A 27,766-nucleotide genomic window follows, 5' to 3' on the forward strand; every position below is an offset into this window, starting at 1 on the left:
GAGAGTGAACCAGCGGTTGGAAAACCTCTCTCACCTCCTCTCTTCCCCTCCCTCTGTCTCTCCCCCTCCCTCTGTCTCTCCCTCTCCCTCTGTCTCTCCTCCTCCCTCTCTCTGCCTCTCTCTAACTGCCTTTCAAATAAATAAATTAATAAACTTTTTTTTAAAAAAGAAGATACATGACTTGTACATTGAAAATAACAAAACATTGCTGAGATAATAAAGAAGTCCTATATAAATGGGGAAATATACTGTATTTATGGAATAGAATGATACTTATTTTCTCCATATTTATCCATTGTTTAAATACAGTTCCAATAAAAAAACACTTCAATCATGTGTATATGCGTGTGTTTTGACAAACTGATTCCAAAATGATATGGAAATTGCAAAGGGTCCCGAATCACCAAATAATGCAAATAAGATTGAAAAATAAGAATAGATTTGGAAGAATTACACTGTTTAGTTACAAGACTTTCTGTAAAACTGGAGCAATGAAGATGTCGTGATACTGGTATAAAATTACTACAGTGCATTCCCGGGTTTTGACACACACAAAAAAATATTACCACATACACTGAGCAAAAAGAATAGAGAGGGGCCAGTACTGTGGCGCCGTGGGTTACTGCCCTGGCCTGAAGTGCCGGCATCCCATATGGACACTGGTTCTAGTCCTGGCTGCTCCTCTTCCCATCTAGCTCTCTGCTATGGCTTGGGATAGCAGTAGAAGATGGCCCAAGTCCTTGGGCCCCTGCACCTGTGTAGGAGACCCAGAAGAAGCTCCTGGCTCCTGGCTTCAGATCAGCACAGCTCTGGCTGTTGTGGCCATCTGGGGAGTGAATCAGCGGATGGAAGACCTCTCTCTCTCTATCTGTTTCAACCTTTCTCTGTAACTCTTTGAAATAAAATAAAATAAATATTAAAACAAAAAAGAATAGAGAATCCAGAAATGATTTTGTACACTCATGGTTGGTTGATTTTTTCAAGAAAAGCAAAATGAAGACCCAGGCATTGTGGTGTAAAGGGTTAAGCCACTGCCTGTGATGCCAGCATCTCATATGGATACTGGTTCGAGTTCTGACTGCTCCACTTCTGCTCCAGCTCCGGCTCTGATCCAGCTTCCAATCCAACTAATGTGCCTGGAAAAAGCAGTGGATGATAGCCCAAATACTTGGGCCCCTGCACCCATGTGGGAGACCCTGATGAAACTTTTGGCTTCAGCCAGCTGTTGCAGCCATTTGGGAAGGAACCAGCGGATGGAAGATAGTCTCCCCTCCCTCTACCCTGTAACTCTGCCTTCCAAATAAATAAAACAAATCTTCAACGAAACTAAACAAACAAATGAACACTCAATGAAGAATGGATAGCCTTTTCAACAAATGAAGCTAAACATTTGGGTGCTCATATGATACATAAGTTAATCTTGATCCTGTCCCATATGACACAAAGTTGAACTGAACTAAAGATTTAAATGTAAAAGCTAAAGCTATGCAAATTCTAGAAGAAAATGTGAGAGAAAATCTACTTGGAATAGGCAAAGTATTTTTTAACCTCATCACTATCCATAAAAGGGGAAAATGGAAGACTTGAACTTCATTAAAATAAAAGCCATTTCCTCTTTGAAAGACATTATTAATAAAAAGTTAAGCATAAACTGTCTAAAATATTTGCAAAACATACCTGATAAAGGAGTTGTATGCAGAATATATGAAAATTTCATGTAACTTAATAAAAGATAAAACCTTACAAACTGAGCAAAAATGAGAACACAAATTATATATGCAAATGATCAATAACACCTATAAGATACTTAACACTTTTTAATTACCAGAGAAATACAAACTTTGTTTTTTCAGTATAAGCTTAATTTTATTTTGAAATTGAAGCAGTAGAATGAAGTGGTTTGTGGCTGAAACAGCCTTCATGGAGAAGAAAAGCAGAGTGCTTGTTGATCACAGAAGTAGCTTCTGAAGATCTGAGCCAGCTGCCCCATCCCCCAGACAAGTATAGAACAGACTCAAGACTGGGAAAAGGGGTATGATTATTTGGAGAGATTCAAACAAGCTTTTATTGAATGAGATACTTGATGGCAACAAGTTTGTATAATTGTTTAACTAAAAATTGTTTTCATAAAACCAGACATATGTTGTAGGCTACTAGGTATGAAAGAAAATAGTTAAGGATACTTGTTAGATATTTGTTAAGTATTTAGAATGGTTTCATGTTTATATTGGTTGAGGATGATTGAGAATACTTAGGGAAGTAACAAAGCAGAATTGTTCTTTAGTTAACAATAACAAGCCTGTTTGCTCAATCTATGTGTTATCTGTAAGATTAATAAATGTGTGTATTTAAATACATTAAAGAGACATTTAAAATAAAACTGACCTATTTTCTAAAAGTGATGCTGACTTGTAAACCTAAATATGTTTATGTCAAGTCCGCAGAAACTCTGAGAAGCAAAACAACCATAATAGAGAGGCATAAAAGTATCAAGCAAGCACACACTCATGCACAGTAAAGCATCTATTAAATAGTGGGAAATTTACTTACTCATAAAACTGAAAGTATGAAGTAGGGTAATTTATGTGGGTGGTTTGTACTGTTCTGGGACTTTCACACCCCTTTGATTTGTCATCTTTGGTGTTGACTTTGGGTTCAGGCTTGTAACATGACTACAATACTTCCAGCTATGAAATCTACCTATGGCAAATCCAGAGGGAGAAGTATGGCCTCTTCTTGGAAACCTATCATAGGTTGATTTTTTGCAAGCATTTACTTAAAAATATTTGGGGTGCAAGGTGATTATAACACTTGTGAGAGAGGGGCCGGCACCATGGCTCATTTGGCTAATCCTCTGCCTGTACTGCCGGCATCCCATATGGGCACCGGTTCTAGTCCTGGTTGCTCCTCTTCCACTCCAGCTCTCTGCTGTGGCCTGGGAGGGCAGTGGAGGGTGGCCCAAGTGTTTGGGCTCTTACACCGGCATGGGAGACCAGGAGGAGGCACCTGGCTCCTGGCTTTGGATAGGTGCAGCTCCGGCTGTAGCGGCCATTTGGGGAGTGAACCAATGGAAGGAAGACCTTTCTCTCTGTCTCTTTCACTGTCAAATAAATTAAAAACAAGCAAACAAACAAACAAACAAAAAACACTGGAAACAGAAGCAGGATTAGACAAAGGGAGAGGTTGAACTTCATTTTAGGCCTGACAAAGGGGAGTTCTGGATCATGTGATTCAGATTTGAAGTTCTTGACTCACTTACAACAGAAATGGACAAATGGTCAATGTTAGCCCAGACAAGGGTTTTTAGGGGCTTATGCTCAAGCACAAGGGAGGTGGCACACAGTTTCTACCAACTGGCTCCCTGAAGGGAGTAGAACAAAGGAATTTCATCAGATTGGAGAGGTGTGGCCATGCCTTCTTGGTCTCTGGCTTGTCCCCTTGACACTTGGCACTTTGGTTTGCACCCGGCTTTGTGTTCTGTGCAAGCCTTGGTGCTCATTTTGCACACAGAACAACACAAAATGATGGTATTGCTCACCATCACCTCCCCAGGAAGGTCCCATGTTGGTTGCATTGAGCTATTCTGGTCATACATGTGGGTTGTGAGAGTCCATAACAGGACAGTAGAGAGGGTGTTTCGGACTGAAGTTCTGGGTGCTGCTTGCTCCTGTTTGTTTTGGAGCTGGGTGGAGCAGCCTGTGGTTGGAGATGATTCTTTTGGGATGGGCTTGATATGGGGAGTCCTGTTTTCTTTCCTGTCTCATTCTCCCCTGAGAGATTTTGTTCTTATTCTTAAGGAGAATGGGCTGCAGATTACTGTAGCTGCTTCCTGCTGAGGAAGGACAGTTGAACTCTAAGTCTTGGACGCATAACAGTCTCTCACTATTCTAATAACTCATTGTAGGGAGTTGGCTCTTCTGGTGAAGAGTCGAATTGAAAGCCTCAGGCCAGTATCAGCCTGATGTGGAATTGTTGGAGACTACAAGATATGAGCTTTAGAGGCAAAGTTGTGTTGCAGCCCGTTAAACCGCTGCCTGTGATGCTGGCATCCCACTGGTTTCGGTCTTGGCTGCTCCAGTTCTGAGCTAGCTCTCTGCTGATATGCCTGGGAGGAAGCAGATACTTGGGTCCCTGTTACACATGTGGGAAATTCAGATGGAGTTCCTGGCTTCTGGCTTCAGGCTGGCCCAGTCCCTCTCTATTATGACCATTTGGGGACTGAACCAAAGGATGGAAGATCTCTCTCTATCTCTGTCTCTTTGTGTAGCTCTAAATAGCCTTTCAAATAAATAAAAGTAAATCTTAAAAAAAAAATACAAATTTTACCAAGAGATTAAAAAGACAGAGACTGAAAATTAGATATACCAGATAGCAATCAGGTGTCTAATAAAGTAAAAACCACTATCCTGTTTAACAAGTTCCCAAATAGTGGAGGGCACAATTTTTTGTTGTCCAAACTTGTGAAATCATCTTGCCTGTTTATACATTTATTTAATGTTCATCTCAACTTCCCCAGTGATATTTATCCATGCACAACAAGAAGTATTAGTCATGGCACGGACTCTACCCTATTCAGCAGATAAATAGTCCAGGGCTAGGTGATTGTCTAAAACTGTATTGGCCAAGGAGTTGAGTGATGGTTGGAAGTTTTTGAGGACACGACCGGTATTAGATGCTAGAATCTCTAAAAGACTGGTTAAATTTTGGATACTGGCCAGTGCCGCGGCTCACTAGGCTAATCCTCCGCCTGTGGCGCTGGCACCCCGGGTTCTAGTCCTGGTTGGGGTGCTGGATTCTGTCCCGGTTGCTCCTCTTCCAGTCCAGCTCTCTGCTGTGGCCCGGGAGTGCAGTGGAGGATGGCCCAAGTGCTTGGGCCCTGCACCCACATGGGAGACCAGGAGGAAGCACCTGGCTCCTGGCTTCGGATCGGCGCAGCGCGCTGGCTGCAGCGCACCAGCCGTAGCGGCCATTTGGGGGGTGAACCAGTGAAGGAAGACCTTTCTGTCTCTCTCTCTCACTAACTCTGCCTGTCAAAAAACAATTTTTTTTAGATACTTACTTGTTCGTAAGTGAAGTACCCCCATCTCTACCCTATTCCAGCCAGAATTGGCCAGTTGGTCCTTTTAATCCTTTCACTTGAAAATTGGGGTGTTATAGTAAATGGGTTGTGAATAGAGATTCCCTGAAGCCCTGTCATACCAACAGCACACTCTTCTATTTGTCAAGAATTGTTGAGGCGTTGATGGACAGATGCTAAGAGCAGGAAAGTATATGAGGGCTAAGCCTTTTATAATCTGGTAACTTTTTATGAGGGGACCCACAAACAAGACAGTGTTCGTTAGTATAGAAGAGGAAGAGCTTAGAGCCTGGCTTAACTGAGTTCTCTAATCCTCTGAGTTGCCCTCATGGTTATAATTACAGGAATGTGATAACTGACTCTCATAATGGTGAGGGCTCTTCCAACAAGTGTTCTCTCAGAAAGTTCAGTTGCTCTTTATATCATTTCCCAAAACCTCTCTGGCTTGTTTATTCCTGACTACATTTTATGTTGGTTAGTCCTAGACTTCCTGTCTTGGTATCATTCCTGGGGGAACCAATGAGTTTGGCCAGGGGAATATTGGGCTGAGGCATCTGGTTTTAAAAGATCCATCATTTCATTGTTATCTACATTACTGCCATGTGCAAGAGATGTGCATGTAGTTGCATGACCCCTGGGAGAGAGCTCTCATTGTATGGGAAGTGAGGTCTAAGCATAGGATGGAAGCACTATGGGTACTCAATTTAACAGCAGTAGCAAAATTGGGGTTAAAACCACTGGATCTCCACTCAACAGTGTTAAGATTATAGGTGAGGCTGTGGCAGCCGGGAGATGAAATGACCAGCTATGTCTTGATTGAGGATGGGCATGCTATATCCAACTGTTAGGTTGTTTCTCCTCAACTATTATCTGAGAAAAATTAACAAGAGGGTTGGTTTCCCAGGGGTTTCCCACAGCAGGACCAGGATAACAAACAGGCCAAAGTTACGACCATTGTAGACCCAGCAAGGGCAAAACAGGTACTTCCCAAGGAGTGCCAATTTAGAAAATCAACAGCAAGCAAGCACAGTATTGATCACCAGGAAGTTGAACAGGAGACCTATCCACCACATTACTTCTATGCTCTTGTTTTTTGAAGAGATGTGTCTGGCCCTCTAGCGGGTCATAGGAATAGGTGGGCTCCTGTGGGACTTTAGAAGAGACCTGCTATGGTCAGGACAGGTGGACCCATTTGGGGACCCTTTCAAGTTTTACTGTAGGGATGGCCAAAGTCACTTAGAAGCATCCTTTCTTGCCAAGTTTTAAGCAAAACTTACCCCTCTGGCTGAGTTGGGTATGAGAAGGTGTTTCCTTATAAGGTGTTGGCAAAACCGGATTTCCATATTCTAGTTCTTTGGAATCAACTTAGGTTGATTACATGGTTTGAGGTGAGGAAGTCAGTAGTAAGGAAGGGTCTTTTCAAAGGAGTTAAGTTCTAGCTTCTCTGGGGCAGTACAGATTCTGAGGTGTGCTGTGGGGAGCATTTTGGTCAATGGTTTGTGGATTTCTTGGCAGAGTTTAGCTATGGTTTTCCTTAGGATGTCACTCTTTTTTTTTTTCAGTCTTTCTGGAGCACTGGGTTTGCCAGATGTCCTGAAACTTATAGTGCCTTCCTAGGAAAGTCAAAAGGATCTGGGTAACATTGCTGGGGGGAAAAAAAGCTTGGTTAGTATGACTCAAGAAATTATCCCTGTTTAAAGGAGTTTATAGGGGGTTTGCATTGTGGTACAGCTGGTTAAGCCAGTAGCTTCAAATATCAGAGCGTTCCAGTCCTGGCTGCTCCACTTCTGACCCAACTTTCTGCTAATGTGTCTGGGAAGGCAGCAGAGGATGGCCCAAGTATTTTGGCCCCTGCTACCCATGTGAGAGACCAGACTGGAATTCCTGGCTGTTGCAGCCATTTGGGAAATGAACCAGTAGATGGAGGAGCTATCTGTCTCTCTGTTCTGCCTTTCAAATGAATGAATAAATAAGGAGTTTACAAACTTCTGTTGGATTTTCTATGGGAGGGGAAAGCTTTCACCACCTTGTGAAGGTTTTGATGAATACCAGGGGGTACTTGGTTGTTGATCTGTTGGACATCTGAATAACATCATCTGCCAATCTTCTACTAGATATGTCCTTGAGTGTTGGATTGGTTTTATCAATGAAGGTTTGATGGTGGATTATTATGGGCATACATTTCACAGACAGGGTTACCTGCTTTATGTCTTTCTGAGGCTTCTCTCTGCAAAGATCCTGTGGATCAGTTTCCACAGCTTCTCTTTCCCATAGTGGGGGATGTCATGGATGTGTTTAATGAGCTTCAGAGAAAAGGACATTACCATTTTTGATGAACCATCTGCTATTCTCCTCCCCAAATCCCAACCTTTTAGCTTCCTTGCATTCTTGTTGGGAGTGCCAGGGACAGTTAGGGAGCTTGGAAGGATCTATGGGGATGGCACCTAATAAGGCTCTTCAGATCAGGCCAACTCTTTAGTGGCTTTTGTCTGCCCTGTTGTTTCCTTGGTGACCGTTACATCCTTTTGGTGGATTCATCCTTTTTGTGACTGTTACAATGAATGACTGCCACCTGCTGAGGGAGGGAGTTGGGCTGCCTCTAAAAGAGGCAAGATCAAATGTTTACGTTTTAAAGGGAAGTATTTGGCTGTTAGCATTCTGCTTCTCTTTCATATAGTGGTATAGGCATGCAGTACCAAAAACCTGACTTTGAATCTGTACCTATTGATGATTTCGTCTTTTCCCAATCAGAAGGCCCAAATCAGGGCAGCCCCAATCTGTTTAGCTCTTTGGGGCTGAGGATTATCATGGGAACACCGCTGCTTCTGTGGTGTCACTTCAACTCACCACAGCATAGTCTATCCTCTGGACTTCTCCCTCAATAATTTGCTACCATTTCGCATCTGGATTCTCAAGGGGCTCATCCCAGAGGTCGGGTCTACTGGAGCAGGTGTATTCTCTAGTCCCAGCACACTGAGGTTGTAGGGCCTCTTTGTGTGTGGCCAGAGGAGGGTTGTCAGGTTTAGAGTTTGATAGCCTTTTTTTTTTTTTTTTTTTTTGACAGGCAGAGTGGACAGTGAGAGAGAGAGACAGAGAGAAAGGTCTTCCTTTTGCCGTTGGTTCACCACCCAATGGCCACTGCGTCTGCACATCACGCTGATCCGAAGCCAGGAGCCAGGTGCTTCTCCTGGTCTCCCATATGGGTGCAGGGCCAAAGCACTTGGGCCATCCTCCACTGCACTCCCGGGCTATAGCAGAGAGCTGGACTGCAAGAGGAGCAACCGGGACTAGAACCCGGTGTGCTGGCGCTGCAGGTGGAGGATTAGCCTAGTGAGCTGCGGCGCCGGCCTTGATAGCTTTTTAAGGTAATGTGGTATCCTAGAGAAGATCTAGTGTTAGTAAATAGTGTTTCTTATTTCTCCTGTTAGCCAATGATGTCCCTTGACCCTTTTTTTTTTTTTTTTTTTTTTGGACAGGCAGAGTGGACAGTGAGAGAGACAGAGAGAAAGGTCTTCCTTTTTGCTGTTGGTTCACCCTCCAATGGCCGCCGCGGCTGGTGCGCGGCGGCCGGCGCACCGCGCTGATCCAATGACAGGAGCCAGGTGCTTCTCCTGGTCTCCCATGGGGTGAAGGGCCCAAGCACTTGGGCCATCCTCCACTGCACTCCCTGGCCACAGCAGAGGGCTGGCCTGGAAGAGGGGCAACCGGGACAGAATCCGGCACCCCGACCGGGACTAGAACCCAGTGTGCCGGCACCGCAAGGCAGAGGATTAGCCTATTGAGCCACAGCGCCGGCATCCCTTGACCCTTAATATGCACCTCATGAGGTGTTTGTGTTTCCCAACAATACAAAGGCCTTGATCAACAAGGTTATGGCAGCTGCTGGTCTTAGGCAACTAGACCATCATTGAGTTTCTGGGCCCAAAGTATTTTTTTTTTTTAAGATTTATTTATTTATTAGAAAGGCAGAGGCAGGGAGAGAGAGAAAGAGATAGAGAGAGAGAACGAGGGAGGGAGGAGGGGGTCTTCCATCTGCTGGTTCACTTCCCGAATGGCTGCAGTGGCGAGGGGTGGGCTGATCTGAAGCCAGGAATTTCTTCCAGGTCTCCCACGTCGCAACAAGGTCCAAGAATTTAGGACATCTTCCTCTCTTTTCCAAGGCCATAACCAGAGAGCTGGATTGGAAGTGGAGCAGCCAGGACTCGAACCAGCGCCCATATGGGATACTGGCACTGCAGGCGGCAGGTTTGCCTGCTGTGCCACAGCACCAGCCCTGGGCCCAATGTTTTGAATAGTATGCTGCCAGTCTCTGGATAGGTCCTAGCTTTTGACTCAGAACTCCTAAGGCAAGTACAATCCTTTCACAGACATAGAGAGTGAATATTTTTTCTAAGTTTGAGATCCCAGAATCTGGGCTTCGCCTAGCTATGTCTTTTGTGTCTCCAGGGCCCACTGGAATTCTGGGTTTCAGTTGTTTCAATCTGTCCCTATTAAGATGACTCAAACCAATAACCAGGGGCTGGCAGAGAGGCACAACCTGCTGCCACCTGCTGAGATGGTCAGTCCAGGGACTCTTCAGTCCATCCCTCTAAGATGTCTATTGAGATGGCTCAAATCATTAAACCAAAACCGAAAACCTACACAAGAGAAATTAAAAAAATAAAAGGATAAAGAGAAGAAAGAGAAATGTCTGCATGGAGAGGAACAGGAGTTCTGGGAGGGTGAAGAGAACTCACCAGTTGTGAGACACTGAAGCAAAGGTTCAGGGCTACTGCTTGTCCACCGTGAGAGGGATTCTGCTTGTCAGTCCTGACGTTCCTCATTCTCCCCAAAGGAGAGATATCCCCTTTTGCAATTCCCTTCATGGTCATCAAGAATATATCAACTCAAGGTTCTTCACTCACTTGTTAACTTTAAACCCAGACAAGGTTTATTGGAGGATTATGCTTGAGCACAGGGAGACATGGTGGGGAGAGTTGAACAATTTTAAAAAATATTTATTTATTATTTATTTGACAAGCAGGGTGTGAGAGAGGGACACACACACACACACACACACACAGACAGATGCCATTTGCTGGTTGACTCTCCCAGAGCCTGCAACAGCCAGGGTAGTCCTAAACTAGGAGCGAAGAACTCCATCCAGTTCTCTTACATGGATGATGGCAAGGACCCAGGTCCTCCATCTTCTGCTGCTTCCCAGGTGCATTAGCAGGAAACTGGACTTGAAGCAGAGGAGCCAGGACTGTAATTGGCACTCTGACTTGGAAAGCAGGCATCCAAGCAAGGGCTTAACCTTCTGTGCTACAGCACCCACCCCAGAACAGGGGTTTTTGTCAGGTTGAGGAGACAGGCTGTAACCTCTCAGCACATAGCACTTTGGTTTGTAACTGACTTGGTGTTTTGCACAAGTGCTATTGCTCCTTTTATACATGACCTGCTCAAAATGACTGTTGTTGCTTACCACTACTTGCTCAGGAAGATCATACATTGGTCGTACTGGGCTGTTCTGAGCATGCATTACTGGGTTGGGAAAGTCCCTAATGGGACTGTAGGTGTGTCTTTTGTGATTAGGTCTAGATATTCTATGTTCCTGATTAGTTTGGAGCGGGTGGAGCCACCTGTGGTTGGAGATGGATATGTGGTTGGGTTGGGAGGGGCCTGAGTATTTGAGCCCTATTTTATCCTTTCTCACAAGGATTGTGTGTCAGAGATGTCCCATGTTGGATTGAAAAACCTGGGCTTTTATGTTCCTTGTGGTGTGGGCTGCTCTGGGAAGGGCATGATCTAGGACAAGGCTGTCGCTCCCCCTCTTCATGGAGGAACGACACTAAGCTCTGCCTAGGCTTCATATCCGAGTCACGGCACCATTATGTCGCTCCCCCTCTTCGTGGAGGAACGACACAGGACCCTGCGCTGTTCTTTCGTCTGCTCGGCCCTCCCCGGGTTTGCTGCTGGTTCTTCCCGGGTTGGCTACTATCCCTTCCACCTCCGTGGAAGGGCAGTTCCCCCTGGCCGCATTCCCCACTTCCGCAGGGGAGCGGCACACCGCCGGCCGGCTCTCTCGGGGGCTGCACGGGTTCCCTTAGATGTTCCCCATAGATGTTCCTGGTGCGTGCCGTCTCTCTCCTCCTTTATAGACCTCTTCCGCCAATCCCAACTCGGCTGAGTACGCTGCTCTCCAATCAGGAGCAAGTCCTACAGTTAATTGGTTGAACTGGAGGCAGCTGTGCGGAAGCTGTTTACTTCTCTCCCAGCGCCATATTGTGGGAGAGCAGATGCATAGAATAAGTCTTAATTCGAGTAACAGTCTAGTCCGGATTGCTCCCCACAGATCCCCCTTTCTTTTTATTTTTTAGCGTTGATACGCGCCTGTCTTCGGTGTCCCGCGGCACACACTCTGCTCTACTTGCTAGCGTTGCCACAGGCTCTTACAAGTCCTATCAATCAGGAAAACCGAATCCGGGTCCTCTCTTCGCCATTGTGAGGAGGTTTTTAGGCGCTGATGCGTGCCTGTGTTCGGTGCCCTGCAGCGCATGCTCTACTCTGCTAGAACTGCCTGCAGGTGTTTACAAAACCTATCAGGCAAACCGAATCCAAGCCTTCTCATTGCCGTATTGTGGGGGAGACTTATTAGTGTTGGTTCGTGCCTATCTTCGGTGACCTGCAGCTCATACTCTGGTCGAGCTTTGCTGGCGCTTACCGCCTTAAATCAGGCAGACCGAATCCAAGCCTCCTAATTGTTGCATTGTGGGGAAGCTTTACTGATGTTAATTCGTGCCTGTCTTCGGTGACCTGCGGCTAGCCGCCCAGGTACTCATCGCCTCACTAATCGGGCAGACCGAATCCAAGCCTTCTAATTGGCATGTTGAGGGGAGGCCTTATTTTTCTCTATTTCTCTATCTCCGGGCATTCCTATTTCTCCCATTTTACTTCTATCTTCCAGCATTCCTATTTTTCTTTTACTTCACTTCCAAACTTCTGTTTCTCTTATCCCCGCAGCTTCCCGGCACCTCGCCCCGCCGGCGGGTTCCCGGCTCTGCGCCGCTTCAGCCCGCGCGCCTCTCTCATCTGCGCAGCTTCCCGGCTTTGCGCGGCTCGGCTTTGCGCGCTCCGCGGTCTCCACGCTTAACCCTTTCGCGTCTGAACCACGGCCTACGCCAGCGTTCCCTATCTATTCACGCCCCGTGCTCTCTCTGCACGCGGCGGCTTCCGCGAGTAACACAGCGTAGCTTGCGTCTCCGCCACTAGGATTCAATCTAAGTTCCCCGGGCTAGCCTGGCGAATTCAACCCAGCGTACGTCTCCGCCCCACGGTTTGGCTTTCCGTCCTTTGCTCCCCGGGCTAATCAGACGGATCCCAATCTGGCTTGCGTCTCAGCTTCTGGTTTTAACTTTTCGCCCCCTATTCCCGGGCTAACTTGAGAACCCCAAAGTGGCTTCCGTTTCCGCCTCGGCCTGCCCCCCGTGGCTTCAATTTCCCTAACATTTTTCTCTACCCGGTATGTTTCCCCAAGCTTTCCTCCAACGATATTCCTCCCTCATTTCTCCTGGCCTCTCCCCACAGTCTGCGTCCGAGTCTGTTTGTTCTAGCTTTCACTTTCGCTTTCGACCTTAGAGATTCCTCCCAGCTTCCCCCCGTAGTCCGTATCCGAGTCTATGCCTAGGCTTTCAATAGCTTCTTCCGGCACCCTTTTTCGTCCGGCTTTTCCATAGGCTGTTTGCTAGTTTCTCTCTCCAATATTTTCCCAGTTCTTCCCGTTTCTTCCCTCCTAAGTTTGCTATCCGTTCTAGGTTTCCTAATCCGTCCTAGGTTTCCTATCCGAGTCACGGCACCATTATGTCGCTCCCCCTCTTCATGGAGGAACGACACTAAGCCCTGCCTAGGCTTCATATCCGAGTCACGGCACCATTATGTCGCTCCCCCTCTTCGTGGAGGAACGACACAGGACCCTGCGCTGTTCTTTCGTCTGCTCGGCCCTCCCCGGGTTTGCTGCTGGTTCTTCCCGGGTTGGCTACTATCCCTTCCACCTCCGTGGAAGGGCAGTTCCCCCTGGCCGCATTCCCCACTTCCGCAGGGGAGCGGCACACCGCCGGCCGGCTCTCTCGGGGGCTGCACGGGTTCCCTTAGATGTTCCCCATAGATGTTCCTGGTGCGTGCCGTCTCTCTCCTCCTTTATAGTCCTCTTCCGCCAATCCCAACTCGGCTGAGTACGCTGCTCTCCAATCAGGAGCAAGTCCTACAGTTAATTGGTTGAACTGGAGGCAGCTGTGCGGAAGCTGTTTACTTCTCTCCCAGCGCCATATTGTGGGAGAGCAGATGCATAGAATAAGTCTTAATTCGAGTAACAGTCTAGTCCGGATTGCTCCCCACACAAGGCAGCCCCTGAAGGAACTGACAGTTGTCTAATGGCCTCATTCCTTGCTACAGTTGGCAGTGAGTCCTTTGAAGGGACGTGTAGGTGGCATATCTCCCTGTCTACCATGCTGTCTTTCTTCAGAATGAGAAAGTATTTCCTAGAAGTTACCCATACGACTTCCAAGCATTCAGTTAGGTGCCATAATAAAGGTTAGTGATTGCCCTTCAGAGCCTTTCTACACTTCTCTTTACTAGAGGATCTGATTTTTCAGTGGATGTACGCAGGGCCTTCAGAGTGTTCATGAAATGTGTAATGTGAAAGAAACTATGGATTTCAAAATTATTTTATACAGTAATAAACTTATCTTTTAATTATATTTTCCATGAACTTTTTGAAGTCAGCTAGTATGGCATAATGGCCACATTTTTCAGCTTCCTTTTACCTACAGATATGTCCAGTTTTCAGTTAATGAGATGTAAGTTGAATTGTCATGTTTGACTTAGAGGGATAAGATATGCTCCTTATTTATTCATTTATTCATTTATTTATTTTTCTGCAGCCTCTTGCTGGGTAGAATGCGGGTATATTGATCAGAGCTTGAGTAGCCATCGTGGGTTATGAGGTAGAAGGCACATGTTGAGAATGGTAAAGCAACGTGGTAAAAGGAATTAACTGATCCTCATGGAAATGCTTTTGTTAGGATTTTGTAACCTGATTAAGCCATTACTTTTTTTATGATTTATTACTTTATTTATTTGAAAGGCAGAGTGACAGGGAAAATCTTCCATCTCTTGGTTCACTCCCCAAATGGCTGCAATGGTTGGGGCAGGGCCAAGCTGAAACCAGGAACCTGGAACGCCCTCTAGGTCTTTCATGTGAGTGGTGGTGGCCCAAGCTCTTAGGCATTTTTCACTAACTTCCCAGGCACATTAGCAGGGAGCTAGATCAAAAGAGGAGCAGCTAGGAACCAGTAATCTGATAAGAGATGCAGCAGCTTAACCCGGTATGCCACAGTGTCGCCCCCTGTTTTGTTTTGTTTTTCTGTCAGTTGCATTAAAACTTGATCTTAACTCTAAGAGCATGGGGAAAATGATTGGTTTAGACTAACATTTTTGTGATAGGATGGATAAGGCATGGAGACATTCATATCAGGCAAGTAGTATAGAAGAAGAAAAGATAAAGGATGTAGAAGGATTTGTATGGTGATCTTGCAATAGACCTTAGAATCATAACGAGGTAGTGAGGTACTGAACTGTGTGTGTGACGGATGTTGAACAGTAAATAAGTGATATAGTTCAGTGGATTGCTGATCTCTGTGGGGCTGAAGACTGATTAGAAAAGGGGAGGGAGCCATGCTAAAGTAACTGGAAAGATAAGAGATTGTAGTCAGGGAGTTGGATGCTTAAAGTAGAAAATTTGATGGTAGTGCTGTTCTTGGTAATGGCAGGACCCAGAGGAGTGGCAGCCAGAGCAGAGAGGGGAAAAGATTGTTGATGGTGAGCTTAAGAAATGGAGGGACTGGGTTTTGGATGGTGGATGCTGATGCAGATGGTTGGAAGTCAGTGAATGGTTTGATAACGTCTTCAGTGCATGAGGGGGTGGCACAGGGGTGTCAGTAGATGACTCAGAAAGTGAGGGAGGCAGATCCAGAAGAGAGCATCTGTTTCAGGGAGACTGACATTATTGATGGAAGAGGGAAGAAAATGATATGGAAACAGCAGTGAGGAAGGAAATAGCATGCGTCGTAAATATTAAACATTTCTATATAGCAAAAAATACTAGACAAAAGTATAAAGAAAAAAGTAAACTGGGAAACTGTATTTATAATACATTTAATATACAAATGGGAGATATACTTACTATAAAAAAAGCTCTTAAACATTAGTTTTTTAAAACTTACTATGATTTTATTTGAAAGGAAGAGAGGGAAGGAGAGGGAGAAGAAAAGGGGTAGGGTAGGGAGAGAGAAGCAGACATATAGAAATCTTCCATCTGTTGATTCACTCTCCTGAATGTCCATGTGGCTGGACCAGGATAAAGGCAGGAGCCCAGAATTCATTCTAGATCTCCCACGTAGGTGACAGAGACCCACGTCCTTGAGCCATCACATGCCGCTTCCCAGAGTGAATTGACAGGAAGCTGGAATTAGAAGTGGAACCAGGACTTGGACCTAGTAGATACTGTGTTATGGATGGAGGCATCCCAAGCAACATCTTACCTACTATACCAGATGCCTGCCCCTAAATAATAATTTGAAAAAGACAACTTGGTAGCAAAGTAGGCAAAGAATACTGAATCTTAATTTACAAGAGAGGAAATGCAAAAAGCCAAAATATATGGGAAGATATTCAACCATCAGTGTTAGTAACAATGACAACATTAATGAAATGCTGGGATATGCCTACCATATTGGCAAGACCTAACAGTATTATTAAACTTCAGGCTTGGCACAGATGTGGAAGACAGGTGCTGGCGTGCATGCTCTTGGCATGGTGGATGCTGCTTTGTAAGCAGCTACTACACAGCCATGAGGGCTCCATTGTGTGTGTGACTTGATGTGCTTGTTCATAGTCTGTCTTCAGTGTTCCTATTTTATTTTATTTATTTATTTTTGACAGGCAGATTTAGACAGTGAGAGAGAGAGACAGACAGAGAGAAACGTCTTCCTTTCCGTTGGTTCACCCCCCAAGTGGCTGCTGCGGCTGGCGCGCTGTGCCGATCTGAAGCCAGGAGCCAGGTGCTTCCTCCTAGTCTCCTGTGGGGAGCAACTCGGACTAGACTAAGTTACTGGAATTAAGACTTATTCTATGCATCTGCTCTCCCACAATATGGCGCTGGGAGAGAAGAAAACAGCTTCTACACAGCTGCCTCCAGTTCAGCCAATAAACTGTAGGACTTGCTCCTGATTGGAGGAGAGCAGCGAACTCGGCGTGTGGGCAGCCGAGTTGGGATTGGCAGAGGAGGATTATAAAGGAGGAGAGAGACGGCATGCACCAGGAACATCTAAGGGGAACATCTAAGGGGAACACCTGTGCAGCCCCCGAGAGATCCGGCCGGTGGTGTGCCACTCCCCTGCGGAAGTGGGGAAAGTGGCCAGGGGGAACCGCCCTTCCACGGAGGTGGAAGGGACAGTAGCTAACCCGGGAAGAACCAGCAGCAAACCCGGGGAGGGCTGAGCAGACGAAAGAACAGCGCAGGGTCCTGTGTCGTTCCTCCACGAAGAGGGGGAGCGACAGTCTCCCATGCGGATACAGGGCCCAAGCACTTGGGCCATCCTCCACTGCCTTCCCGGGCCACAGCAGAGAGCTGGACTGGAAGAGGAGCAACTGGGACAGAATCTGGCGCACCAATCGGGACTAGAACCTGGTGTGCTGGTGCCGCAGATGGAGGATTAGCCAAGTGAGCCGCAGCTCTGGCCCCCATTTTATTTTTAAAAAATATTTTTATTTATTTGAAAAACAGAGTTACAGAGAGAGGTAGAGGAAGAGAGATCTTCCATCTGCTGGTTCACTCCCCAAATGGCCACTACGGCCAGAAATGCGCCAGTCCAAAGCCAGGAGCCAAGAGCTTCCTCTGGGTCTCCCAGGCGGGTGCAGGGGCCCAAGAACTTGGACCATCTTCCACTGCTTTCCCAGGCCATAGCAGAGAGCTGGATTGGAAGAGGAGCAGCCAGGACTAGAACTGGCATCCATTTGTGATGCCAACGCTGCAGGTCATGACTTTAACCGCTGCACCACAGCGCCAGCCCCCAGTGTTCCTATTTTAAATGTGCTTTGCTTGAAGCTGTGACTCTGATTTTATTTTTCATAAATGCACTCATTTTATAAATAAATTCCTTTGGCTATTCTCAAGATATAAAGCAAGTCTTTCCCATCTCAGAAATATCTAGTAGGTATTTTGGTTCATACCCATTGGTTTTAATATTTTTATATACTCTTTGTTTCATCTAAATTGGTTCAACCTGAATATAACTACTCAGTCATTTTCCGCTGGTATTCTATACATTAATGTATCCACTGTTAATTATTGGGAATTGAAAAAGATTAATATATGATATTAATATATGAAATGCTGATGGGCTTAAGTTTTTTCTTTTTTCATTTAAATTACAGATTAACTGGATCTTCTGGGTTTGTAACAGATGGGCCTGGAAATTATAAATATAAAACGAAGTGCACGTGGCTCATTGAAGGACAGTAAGTAGTAATGACTGACTTACTATTTTTTTCATGCTGGAACTCAGTGTGGCATCAGTTTTCCTATAAGAAAAATTAGCATTCATAAAGTATTTAAAAATTTTTATTTTATAAGTTTTATGTGATAAATTATTTTGATTTTCTTACTTTTCATAGGCTTGTGAATTTTTTAAAAAACATTTCATGTTGAGTTAATGCTGAAAATAAATTGTATGTCATGGAAATTTTTATATTTTCTACTGTAATAGTTAGGAAACTTAAGTATTCTTAATGTTTTGCTTAAAGCATTGTATTATTTTTCTAAGTTCCTATTTTTATTGTGGACAGGAAAATCAAAGTAACTATTACTGCCTAAGTGGTTCCTGCCTGATCTGCAACCCCTGTGTGTCTCTAGCTGTTGCTTTCTTTTTCTGCTTCTATCCATGGCAGACCTTTAAAGCAGTAGTTCTTAAATTTTTTGGTCTCAGACTTTTTCATCGTCTTAAATTTTGAGGTTCCAAATAACTTTCTTTCATTTATGTGGTTTATATATATGTTTATAACATTAAAAATTAAGAACAAGAAATATTATTTATTAACTCATTTAATAACAGTAATTACAAGCCCTCTACACATTAGCACAAATGACATTTTATGACAAAACCCTTATATTTTTTTAAAACTTATCTTAATGATAAGAGTATTGTGGTTTTACATTTCGCAAATCTCTTCAGTGTGTGTCAGCACCAAAGTTTTTGTTTTCTTGTTTGGTAAAATATGTGAATCTTAAGCAGGTTTAAATGTGGACAGGAAAGTTCCAGATTAGAGGGAGATGTTAAATATTTAAGAGATTAAGGGACCCAAGTAGGTAGGTTTATCTATTTCATAAAATGGAAATTTCATAAGTTTTACCTAGGTGCTGAGCATAAGCAGGGAGGTAGGACTGGATAGTTTGAAATAGTCATTGAGATTTAGTAGCAATTATGGAGGGGGCTGGAGGAGAGGGAGAGGGAGGGAGGGAGAGAGAGAGAGAGAGAAAGAGAGAGAGAGAGAAAGCTAGCTAGCTAGTTAGTTAGCTAGTTAGTGATAGGACTGCTGGCAGAATGGAAGTGCCATTTGAAGTTGGTGAACAGAGACCAATACTGGGACCAGTGTGCTCAGTTGTATGACTCTAAAGTTTAGCTTAGTTTTCTTTGGATGTAATCTAAGTCACTGCAGATAAATGGTTTCCTCTAGACCAGGACTTTTTCAGACAGTGCCAAGAAAAGGCGGAGGTACATGCAAGTTTAAAGAATTGGCAGGTATGTCTGTGAAATGACGTGGTGTGGAATCTTAAATTGAAGAAGGAAGTGCAGAAGTAGAAGGGCTAAAGGGTTTTTTCAGAGACTGTTAGAGAATGACTGCTGAGTGGATGTAAAGTCTAGGAAGTCATGGACCACATCTGTTTTGCTTCCCATTGCTTGTTCAGTGGTCCCTTACACATAGTAAGAACTAAATAAGTCTTTGGCAAATGAAAAAATACTGTTTCTGTATTATTAGTGTCTTTTTTCCCTGTGAATTCTTAAAAAGATTCTTTTTTCTCAAATATTTAATCATTGTGATTAAGTTATCTTATTTTGTTCTTTTCAGGCCCAATAGAATAATGAGACTTCGTTTTAATCATTTTGCTACAGAGTGTAGTTGGGACCATTTGTATGTTTATGATGGAGACTCAATTTATGCACCACTAATTGCTGCCTTTAGGTAAGCTTAGTCATATAAGTACTGGTTAGTCATTATTTGATTTCTAGATTTAAATAGATCTTCTCAATTGCATTCTTACTGGATTCACCTTTATTATCACTTAACACATTTATTTCATGGAAAGAGTACTAGTTCTGGAGTCCTGTCACTTGGGTACTAATCCAGACATGGTTTTCATAGCTCCTGCATAAGTGTGCAGGCACAGTACTTGACCTCTCTTCTCAGTTTCCTGATCTATTAGTTTACCTGCTCCTCACTGTGGTGGTAAGTTTATATTTTCAAAATATTTTATTAATAATAAAATAATTTTTCTGTGAAAAATTTAAATCAGGAACCGTATCAGTCTTGTTCCTTGTGTATACCTCATTGCATAGGATTTTAAGAGGATTTTGTTGAATTCCAATATAGGGGTGAGTGTAGTGTGTGTGTTAGTGTGTTTCTATGTATATATTAGGAGTCATGGAAACCATTTGGAAGAATACTCATGAAATAAACAATAACTATTATCGATAGAGGATGAGGAACATACCGGTTGTGTATTATTATTTTTTTCAGCAAGTACATTTTGCAAAGTAATTTAATACCACATATACGGTATGCTCTGAATTGTTTCAGTATTTTAGTTTTTATTAACAGTAAGTAGTTGTTTTTATTATGTTTCTGGCCACAAGGGAATTCAGAATTATCTCAGTTTTTTTTTTTTTTTCCTTTTTGCGTGGTAGAAGATTTTAAAATATGTTTTTCAAAAATACTTTTACTCAGGGCTGGTGCTGTGGTATAGCCAGTAAAGCATATGGACTCATGTTTGAGTCCTAACTGCTCCACTTCCAATCCAGCTCCCTGCTAGTGTTCCTGGGAAAAGCAGGAATTTGGGATGGCCCCAGTGCTTGGACCCCAGTACCCAAGTGGGAGACCTGGAGAAAACTCCTGGCTCTTGGCTTCATTCTGGCCCAGTCCTGGCCTTTGTGGCCCTTTGAGGGGTGAACCAGCAGATAGAAGATCTCTGTCTCTCATTCTCTCATTCTGTAACTCTGCCTTTCAAATAAATAAATAAATATTTTAAAAAATACATGTATTCTTAGGGAACCATAGTTGTCAGTGCAACTGACTCTAAATTTCTTTCATCAAAAATTTTACATGCTTGATTTTAAAAAGAAATAAGTTCAACAAATACATTTTTAAAATTTTTATTTATTTGAGGCAAAGAGAGCCAGAGACTGATAAACAGAAAGAGATCTTCCAGCCGTTTCCAAAAAGCTCACAGCAGCTGGGGCTGGGCCCACCTGAAACCAGGAGCAAGAAACCCAACCCAGGTCTATCATACTGTAGGTAGCAGGGGCCCAGGTACTTTCCATCACCTGCTTCCTCCCACAGGTCACATTAGCAGGAAGCTGGATCTGGAAGCAAAGCCAGGTCTTGAACCCAAGTACTCTAATATTGATGCAGGTGTCCCAGGTGGCATTTTTTATCTGCTGTGCCACACACTTGCCCTGTTTAACAAATATTTTTTTGTGTTCTCATATGGAGCCAGTTTGATTGATGTTTCACGTGGGTCAGGGAAGTACAGGGAGTAAGCAATATGTGAGTAGTCGAAGGACAGGAGATTAGGGACTGATGTGCCCTTGTACTTCTCCAACGTGTCTTTGAACTGAAAACTACAGCTATTTTCTGCATTTTAAAGTTTCATGTACAGAGCCAAAGAGCAGGCTAATGGATGGATCGTGATAAGCATTTAAAATGGCTTGTTGGTTGTGCATATCTTCATGACAGCATTTGGAATGTATCTTATATTGTAACACAAAGCACTCCAAACTTTACACAAATACAAACACCAAGTATGATGTTAGCATGATAGTACAGGTTGGGTATTTACTTATTACTGTGTTTGTTAGTCGTAATTCATGGTGCCCCTGTTATGTGCCAGGCACTTTGAATTCTTCAGCTTGACAGTAGTTTCCCTTGTGGGAACAAGAGCCAAGCCCTTGTACCTAACTCTGTTTCACCTGGACTGTGTATTTGATGAGCAGACATGTGGATCAGCAGCAGCAACACAAGTAGAAGGCTCTAATTGTTCTAATCAGTGACTTTTAAGAAAAACCAAAGTCCAAAGGATCTTCAAAAAGTTTATGGGAAATATATATTGTGAAAAAACTGCATGATTTTTATCTTTTCATTCAGTTTTCTATGAACTTTTTTTTAAAGATTTACTTATTATTTATTTGAAGGGCAGAGTTACAGAGAAGAGGGGAGAGAGAGAGAGAGGGAGAAAGAGGAGAGGAGAGAGAGAGATCAAGAGATCCTTCATCCACTGGCCCATCCTCCACTGCCTTCCCAGGTGCACCAGCAGAAAGCTAAATCAAATGTGGAGCAATCAGGACTTGAACTGGCACCCATATGGGATATCAGTGCCCATATGTGATGGCAGTGTCACAGGTGGCAGCCTAACCTGCCATGCCACAATGCCAGCCCCTCCATGAACTTTTTTAAGTACTTATATATGTACATAGGCAAGCTCTTAGTTTTTTTTTAAAACTTGGTTAACTGATATTATAAATTAATGTGTTGGTTATATTAAAATTTAACTTATGATAAAATATTTGAATAGGCAAATGGCAAAATAAACATAGGAAAAATGATTAGCCTCAGGAGTATAAAAGAACTCAAAACCACAGTTTTTAAAAAATCGCTTTTTAAGTTAGGAAAACTAGGTTGGCAGGGTGAGATGGCATGGACCCCTTCATTCTGTACTGACAGGATTTCAGGTTGGCATTTTTCTTCTGGAAAGCACGTTAGTATGATGTATCAAGAGTCTCAAAGCCACCATTTAGACCCTCTGGCTCAGTAATTCCCTCACCAAGGATCCAACAACTACTTACTTAGAATCTCTTATGTGCTGGGCTCTGAGTGAAGTCCTAGGGAAAGCCTGGGTTGCTTTGAGTGACATAGGAAATGCTGTTGGTGTGTTATTTATAACATAGAAGATAAAATATAATTGGCAGGCCAGCGCCGTGGCTCACTTGGCTAATCCTCCATCTGCGGTGCCGGCACCCCAGGTTCTAGTCCTGGTTGGGGTGCCGGATTCTGTCCCGGTTGCTCCTCTTCCAGTCCAACTCTCTGCTGTGGCCTGGGAAGGCAGTGGAGGATGGCCCAAGTGCTTGGGCCTTGCACCTGCGTGGGAGACCAGGAGGAAGCACCTGAATCCTGGCTTTGGATCGGCACAGCGCACCAGCCGCAGCGTGCTGGCCGTAGCAGCCATTTGAGGGGTGACCCAACAGAAAAAGGAAGACCTTTCTCTCTGTCTCTCTCTCTCTCACTGTCTAACTCTGCCTGTCAAAAAAAAAAAAAAATAATTGGCAAATAAAATATATCACAGTGCTAACAATGTTGGAACCATGGGTGCTTGCTTAGCCTTGTTTGTATTTTTATATTAATGGATGTTTTATATTTTTATAAAAATTTCCATGTCTTTCAATACTGTATATCTGGTATTAATCAATTCATAAAGTTACTTTGTATGATTGTAGATGTTTACTAAGTTTACTGAGTTTTCCAGAGGAACATTCTAAGAAGTTTTATAAAATAAAGGAATAGAACCATTGATGTCAAGTCTCATGAAAAATACAACCCAGAATAATAATAGCAGAAGATTCGATCTGTTTCTCAGAGGATCCAGCACCAGCTGGATCCAGAACTAAGAGTAGCTGTGTGCATTTGGTCACAGGAATTTGCCCCTCTTCCTGGATGTGTTTTCTTAAGTGATAAGAATGGATTTCAGTGTTGAGTTTGCATCTGCCACAGTTAGACATGTGTGTGATTGTGCTTCCCCCTTTAAGAAATGTCTTTTCATTCCAGTGGCCTCATTGTTCCTGAGAGAGATGGCAATGAGACTGTCCCCGAGGTTGTTGCCACATCAGGTTTTGCCCTGCTGCATTTTTTTAGTGATGCTGCTTATAATTTGACTGGATTTAATATCACTTACAAGTAAGATATTTAAATCTAATATTGTGATTTTGTTTAAAAATATACATTTTGATTTAACAATAATAATAATTAACATATATTGAAGACTTACCATGTGCTAGGCATTGAACTAAACAATTTGCATGGATTTTTTTTTCATTTAAGTTTGCTTTAAAATTCAGAGATGTGTGAGTACTGTTTTTCTGCTCAAAAATTATGGCACAAAAAGGTTAATAAATAGTTCAAGTAAGTGGTGGGAATACAGTCTCAACCCAGTATTGCTGCAGTCGAGCTTCTCCCAGAAAACGGGCATTTTTCTGCTGATGGAATAAAAATACTGAGAGCTTTTGCTAAGTACAATTGGACAAATTTTAGTAGTTGTCCTGTACTCAGTAGTAGAAGAAATCTATGCTCTGAAAGTATCTTAAAAGTCCATTTATCCCCTTTTTTGTCCCCAGATTTTTAAGCATGAAGTCAGCAGTTTTCTAGCACTCATTCCTGATAGGCTATCAGGAGCTATAGGAAAATAACATACCCTGGAGGAGCTAAGTCTCTCTCCCTGTAATTTCTTTATGAGTTTATTCTTGTCCTTTTATTATGAGAATCCAGCAGGGTTGACTTGGTTTCATTATTTGTACCTCGGGCTCTAGCTATGCAGTGTTGAGTTGACCCCATTTGGGCTGAGTGGTAAGTACTGCAGTTTTCCTTGTGAATGAAGTGGAGTGTCTGAGATTCTCGAACCTTGTGTAGGAGAAAGTCCTGCTAAATTAATCGAAGTATTGCTTTGTGTTGACTTAATTTTTCCACTGTCTTTGTAGTTTTGACATGTGTCCGAATAACTGCTCAGGCCGAGGAGAATGTAGGATCAGTAATGTCAGCAACAGTGTTGAGTGTGAGTGCTCTGAAAACTGGAAAGGTGAATCTTGTGACATTCCCCACTGTCCAGATGACTGTGGTTTCCCTCAGCGAGGCATCTGCAATTCAAGCGATGACAGAGGATGCTCCTGCTTCTCAGGGTGGCAGGGTAGGAACTTTTTGCATGTTCACTTTTCTTTCAGTCTTTAGAGTTTTCCCAACTTAATAAGCTGTAGATGGACTTGTTCTTATCATTTGTATGATTTATAGCAAACCTATAGCAGATGGCAAGGAAGCCTTTATACCGCTTTCTCCAGCTTCTTAGATATCTTTCCATTTCACACATGTGTTTGTGGGTGTTTGTCTCTTTGGAATTGTGGAGGGGTTTGATATCCTTTGCAGCCCATTCATGAAAGTTGGAAAACTTGGTCTTAGCCTTAAGAGAACATAGAGCACCAAGCTGGGAGATGGAACAGGAGCTTACAATACAGGTATTTAGTTAGAAATGGTCTCTAAATTCAGAGAAAATTGGGATAGGTTATATGTTATAATTTTAAAGCAATTACCTAATGGTATTATCTATAGAAATAAGTTATTATTAAAGAAGCTCTAAGAAATTCTAAAAGGCATGGGTGATGACAGTGATTTTCTTTATATGCTTACTGCTTCCTCAGAATATTTTTATTTTAAAAATAAATGTATTTGTTTAAATGCTTAACTTGTTAGCTTTGAGTAGTTTGTATTATGATTCCTGGGTCTAGTCATTACATTTTAGCTCTAAAGTTTTTCATTTGAATTACTAATTTATTTGAGAAATTAAGCAAGTTTAAGCAAGTATTTTATTGTTAAAAAATACTTAACCTGGATGTGAGCAAGTCGTCATTAAGACATATGTTGTTTTGAATTTTATTAAGGTTTGCCACTAGTCAGTGTGCTGAGTAAATTAAAAGCAGAAATTTAAGATGTTTATTTAGATGCTAAAGGAAAGACCAAAGTGTTCTTTAAATATTTGTAGATGATTAAAACTTGAAATAAAGTAAGTTTAAAGCTACATTTTGTGAAACTAATTTACTATTTTTATTAGGTCCTGGATGTTCAATTCCTGTACCAGCTAACCATTCATTTTGGACTCAAGAGGAATATTCTAACTTAAAGCTCCCCAGAGCGTCTCATAAAGCTGTGGTCAATGGAAATATAATGTGGGTTGTTGGAGGATATATGTTCAACCACTCAGATTACAATATGGTTCTAGCGTAAGTAGTTTTAAACATTTTTACAAAGTTCTTCACTTTTAAAATATATAAAGTACAGATAAACAAGAGAAAATAAATCATCAACAAGTCTGCTGAGGAAAATCTCTATTAATATTTTGGTAGTATTCCAGATTTTTTTTACATACACTGAGTTTATGAACTTGAGAGCTATGAAGAATTCAACATCATGATAAGTAATAATTTATCTTTACAAATACTATCTCTGATATATTGTTTTATAATCATATAGTAGATTCTATTATAAATAGAGGATCACATTATCTTTTTAAGATTGATTTATTTATTTGAAAGTGAGAATTACAGAGAGAAGGACAGATCTCCCATCCTCTGGTTCACTCTCCAAGTAGCTGCCAGGACAACACCAGGAGTCAGGAACTTCATCTGGGTCTCTGACATGGTTAGCAGGGGCCCAATCACTTGGACCATTCACTGCTGTTTTTTGCCCAGGCCATTAGCAGGGAGCTGGATTGGAAGAGGAACAGCCAGGACATGAACCAGCACCCATATAGGATGTCGGCATTGTAGGAAGTGATTTTTACCTGCTATACTACTACACTGGCCCCCCCCCCCATTATGTTTTTTTAAAAAATTTATTCATTTGAAAGACAGAATAGCAGACATAACACACACAGAGCACACGTGCACGAGCAAACTCTTCGATCAGCTGGTTCATTCCCCAAATGCTTGTAACAGCCAGGGCTGGACAAGGCCAAAGCCAGGTGCTAGGGACTCCATTTGGGTCTCCATGTGGCTGGTAGGGACTCAGGTATTTGAATCATCATCTACTGCTATCCCGCATGCATTAGGAAGAAACTGAATCAGAAGCAAAGCAGCTGGCTCTCAAACCAGCACTCTGATGTGGGATGCCAGTGTTACAAAGTGGTGCCTTAACCAGTGCACCACAATGCCATGTACCAATTTATATATATTTTTGTTATCTGTAAGGCAGAAAAACATAGAGGGAGACAAAGGAAGACAAGGAAAGGTCTCCCATCTGCTGGTTGTATTTTTTGAGAAGTCTGTGACCAGGACTGGTCCAGGCTGCAGCCAGGAACTCAGTCTAGGTCTCACACACATGGGTGGCAGAGACACAGCTACTTGATCATTTTCTGCCTCTTTGGGTGCACATGAGCAGGAAGCTGGAATAGAGTGGAGCTGGGACTGGGACCCAGGCACTCAAGTATCAGATGCGAGCATACTAAGCAGCAGATTAACTGCTTCACCAAACATCTGCCCCTACTTCTCTTTATTTTTTATTTATTTGAGAGGCAGAGTTATAGACAGACAGAGGGAGAGACAGAGAGAGAGAGTTCTTGCATCCACTGATTCACTCTCTAAATGGCCACAGCTGCCAGAGCCAAGCTGCTCTGAAGCCGGGGGCCAGGAGATTTTTTCCCGGTCTCCCACAAAGGTGCAGGTACTCAATCACTTGGATCATCTTCTACTGCTTTCCCAGACCATAGGCAGAGAGCTGGATTGGAAGAGGAGCAGCCAGGACACAAACCTGCACCCACATGGGATGCCAGCACCACAGACAGAGGCAAAGCCTACTGTGCCACAGTGCTGCCCCTCCATCCATAGTTCAAATGGATTGAATTTATAGTTTGCTCAAGGAAGTTATATCATTGTCTGATACTTCCCAGGGTTCAAGGCCTATTTGCTGATTCCATGCAGTTCATTCTTTTTTTTTTAAGATTTTATTTACCTATTTGAGAGGTAGAGTTACAGAGAGAGGGAGAGGCAGAGAGACAGAGGTCTTCCTTCCGCTGGTTCACTCCCCAAATGGCCACAACGGCTGGAGCTGCACCCATCTGAGGCCAGGAGCCAGGAGTTCCTCCAGGTCTCCCATGCAGGTGCAGGGGACCAAGCACTTGGGCCATCTTCTACTGTTTTCCCAGGCCATAGCAGAGAGCTGGACTGGAAGAGGAGCAGCCAGGACTAGAACCGGTGCCCATATGGGATGCCGGTGCTGCAGGTGGAGGATTAGCCCACTGTGCCACAGGACAAGCTCCCTGCTGTTCATTCTAAAAGGAGAATATATGTAATATATGTAGTCATAATAGAATTAGCTATGAAGATTGACTTTTGAAGAAATTTATGAATGCCTACTAACTTTGTGACCTGGAAGCTTTTTCTAGGCATTTTCTGTTAATGACGATGTCAAAAAAAAACAACATCTATTCATTAAAGGATTTTTATTAGTACTGTAGTGGTGGCATAGTTTTTGAATCCCCCCAAATAGGGTCACTAGAACATATGGAACTAGAATGTCACAGTTAAAACTGGATGAGTAATATCTGTAACAAAACTTGGTCAGACGATA

The 27,766-nt window shown here is 43.2% G+C and overlaps 1 protein-coding gene across 1 annotated transcript in view; it reads left to right on the forward strand.

Annotated features, from left to right (window-relative positions):
* The window catches only part of ATRN (attractin), a 161,263-nt gene that overhangs the window by 39,539 nt on the left and 93,958 nt on the right, over nt 1–27,766 (forward strand). The window contains exons 2-6 of the mRNA XM_002710922.6: nt 17,549–17,632; nt 19,241–19,354; nt 23,207–23,335; nt 24,133–24,338; nt 25,254–25,422. Of these exons, the coding sequence (XP_002710968.1) occupies nt 17,549–17,632; nt 19,241–19,354; nt 23,207–23,335; nt 24,133–24,338; nt 25,254–25,422 (702 nt within the window). The remainder of the gene's footprint in view (nt 1–17,548; nt 17,633–19,240; nt 19,355–23,206; nt 23,336–24,132; nt 24,339–25,253; nt 25,423–27,766) is intronic.

The sequence above is a fragment of the Oryctolagus cuniculus genome, chromosome 11, assembly GCF_051225735.1.
Source record: "Oryctolagus cuniculus isolate XC-2025 breed Fujian yellow rabbit chromosome 11, ASM5122573v1, whole genome shotgun sequence".
NCBI lineage: Eukaryota > Metazoa > Chordata > Mammalia > Lagomorpha > Leporidae > Oryctolagus > Oryctolagus cuniculus.